This window comes from Colobus angolensis, unplaced genomic scaffold (assembly GCF_000951035.1).
Source record: "Colobus angolensis palliatus isolate OR3802 unplaced genomic scaffold, Cang.pa_1.0 Scaffold12, whole genome shotgun sequence".
Taxonomy (NCBI): Eukaryota; Metazoa; Chordata; class Mammalia; order Primates; family Cercopithecidae; genus Colobus; species Colobus angolensis.
This window is the reverse complement of record NW_012113141.1, coordinates 12,978,925-12,981,276: the sequence shown is the minus strand read 5'-3', so window position 1 is coordinate 12,981,276 and position 2,352 is coordinate 12,978,925. Positions and strand designations below refer to the sequence as shown.

The window sequence follows — 2,352 nt, the reverse complement described above, 5'->3', positions numbered from 1 at the left end:
TCCCAGGGCCGCGGCTGCAGCGTGTGTGCCTCTGTCCCAGGGCCGTGGCTGCAGCGTGTGTGCCTCTGTCCCAGGGCCGCGGCTGCAGCGTGTGTGCCTCTGTCCCAGGGCCATGGCTGCAGCGTGTATGCCTCTGCCCCAGGGCCGCAGCTGCAGGGTATATGCCTCTGTCTCCCACAGGCACTGAGCAACAGTGTGTACAAGGGCGCATCGCCCTACGGCTCCCTCAACAACATTGCCGATGGCCTCAGCTCCCTCACCGAGCACTTCTCAGACCTGACCCTCACCTCCGAGGCCCGCAAGCCCAGCAAGCGGCCCCCACCCAACTACCTGTGCCATCTGTGCTTCAACAAAGGACACTACATCAAGGACTGCCCCCAGGTAAGGCAGCTCTGGCCCAGGGGATGCTCTTGGGCTCCCCTACTGACCTGCGGACAGGCTCCTGTGGGTGGGGCAGGCAAAGCGGTGTCCCCAGGGCCCCTTCCACCAATGAGGGGCCCTGTGGCCCTCTGGCCTCTACCCTTTTGTCCCCACTGGGATTTCTGAGGCAAGGCTGGCTGCTGTGATCAGGACACAGGCCCATCTTCGGCCTACACTGGTTGGTCAGCAATCAGGGTGGGGGATTTTTAGACCCAAACTGGGCCCCCAAAGGAGGTTCTGTGCCTTCAGGTCTCCAGCAGCCGTTTTTGCTAGGTAGGGCCTGTTCTGAGGGGGCAGCCTCCTCACAGCTCCCTGGAGGCCCCATCTCATCACATTCATGGGGAAGGAATGCAGGCTCTGGGCCAGGAATCCAGATGTGCACCCCCTCCCCCGGACCCCACCTCTGCCTCCTCAGCCTGTGAGGGAAGAGGGGAGGGACCCTGCCCCGCACTCTGTACTCCCAGGATAGATCTGGGCGAAGGCTTCAGGCACTGCAGGGCGGAGCATCTCTTTCTTGGAGTGAGAAGGGGTGGGCAGATCCAGGCCCCCACCTGACCCAATGCTTCAGTGTGACAGAGTGGGCCTACTGTGCCAGCCCACCCACAGGATGGTCCCTGACCCTGATATATATGGCTTAGGGATCCTGGGAAGAGAAGGTAGCAGTCATTTTAAATACAGCATGAGATTATCAGTGATTTTTTTTCCTATTAGTTTTTCCTATTTTCCAGCTTTTGTTAATAATGTGGCATTACTTTTACTTTACATTTGTAATGGAAATGGAATCCTGGAAACTCTGGAAATGCATGTAGTGTTTCCCTCCAGATGTTGGAAACCGATGCGTGGTTGGGTGGGGCTGGGTCCCTGCAGGACCAGTGGGAGGCCAAGATGTGCTTGTCATTCATTACATTCCCAAACTCTGCTCAGAAACGGCCACACCACGCTTCAGGTCCTTGCTGCTTAGAGTACAGCCCTGGCAGACATGCATCAGTGCCTTCAGGGAGCTATTACAAATGCAGGCTCTCAGGCCCACCCAAAGCAGCATCTTAGCAAGGTCCCCAGGTGATCCGTGTGCCCCCATCACAGACTCCGCATACATAGTGGGAGCTGACCCACTGACGACTTTCCTGCAGACCCCACATCCCCAGTGGGTCCTGTCCTCCCCCTCAATATACATAGTAAGCAGGAGGCCATTGGCATGAGTGGCTCCCAGCAGAGAGTGAGCACCATCAGTCCCCCTGGGGTTCTCTGGATAGAATGAGGGGCAAACAGGCGACTGAGGATCTGGTTGGTCCTTAAGGCCATGCTCATGGCCTGTGCAGTCCATAGCCTGTTGCACTTTGTCCAGCTGAGCCCCAGCACAGCGGCCCCCAGCTCATGTGCACACAGCCATCCACAACAACCCTCCCTCATCCCCTGCCTACAGCCTGGGAAGTGGGCAGAGCCAGACTGAGCTCCGTTAAGGAGACAGGCACTGTGCTGAGTACTCTCCAAGCAGTATTTCATTTAATGAAACTACTCTATGTGTTAAGTGTTCTATTTGCCTCATTTTCCATGGTGAAACAGATGCTTCGAGGGAGGAAGGGACTCACACAGGATTATTGAGCTATCAGTGACAGAGCTGGGATTTTAATCCAGGCAGGCAAGTGACACTCAGACATCAACAGGGGCTCTGGGGCCCCAAGGAGGTACGCTCACTCTGGGCTGGCAGCCTGGGAATGCCTCCAGGAGAAGGGCTTTGGAGAAGGGTGGCAGGGCCTCCCCCAGAGTGACCAATATCCAAAGGCAATGGATGTGAGCCAGAGGCCCAGGGATGGCAGAGGGTGTGTATGTGTGTGTGTGTGTGTGTATGTGTGTGTGTGTGTATGTATGAGTGTATGTACACATGCATGCACCATCCTCTTTCCTGACAGAGCCAGAGCTCTTCTAAATGCT

The 2,352-nt window shown here is 56.6% G+C and overlaps 1 protein-coding gene across 1 annotated transcript in view; it reads left to right on the top strand.

The window, feature by feature from the left end:
• The window catches only part of ZCCHC24 (zinc finger, CCHC domain containing 24), a gene marked incomplete at its 5' end in the record, with an annotated part of 66,167 nt that overhangs the window by 12,891 nt on the left and 50,924 nt on the right, over window positions 1-2,352 (top strand). The window contains one exon of the mRNA XM_011929713.1: window positions 181-381. Coding sequence (XP_011785103.1) covers window positions 181-381 — 201 coding nt within the window. The remainder of the gene's footprint in view (window positions 1-180; window positions 382-2,352) is intronic.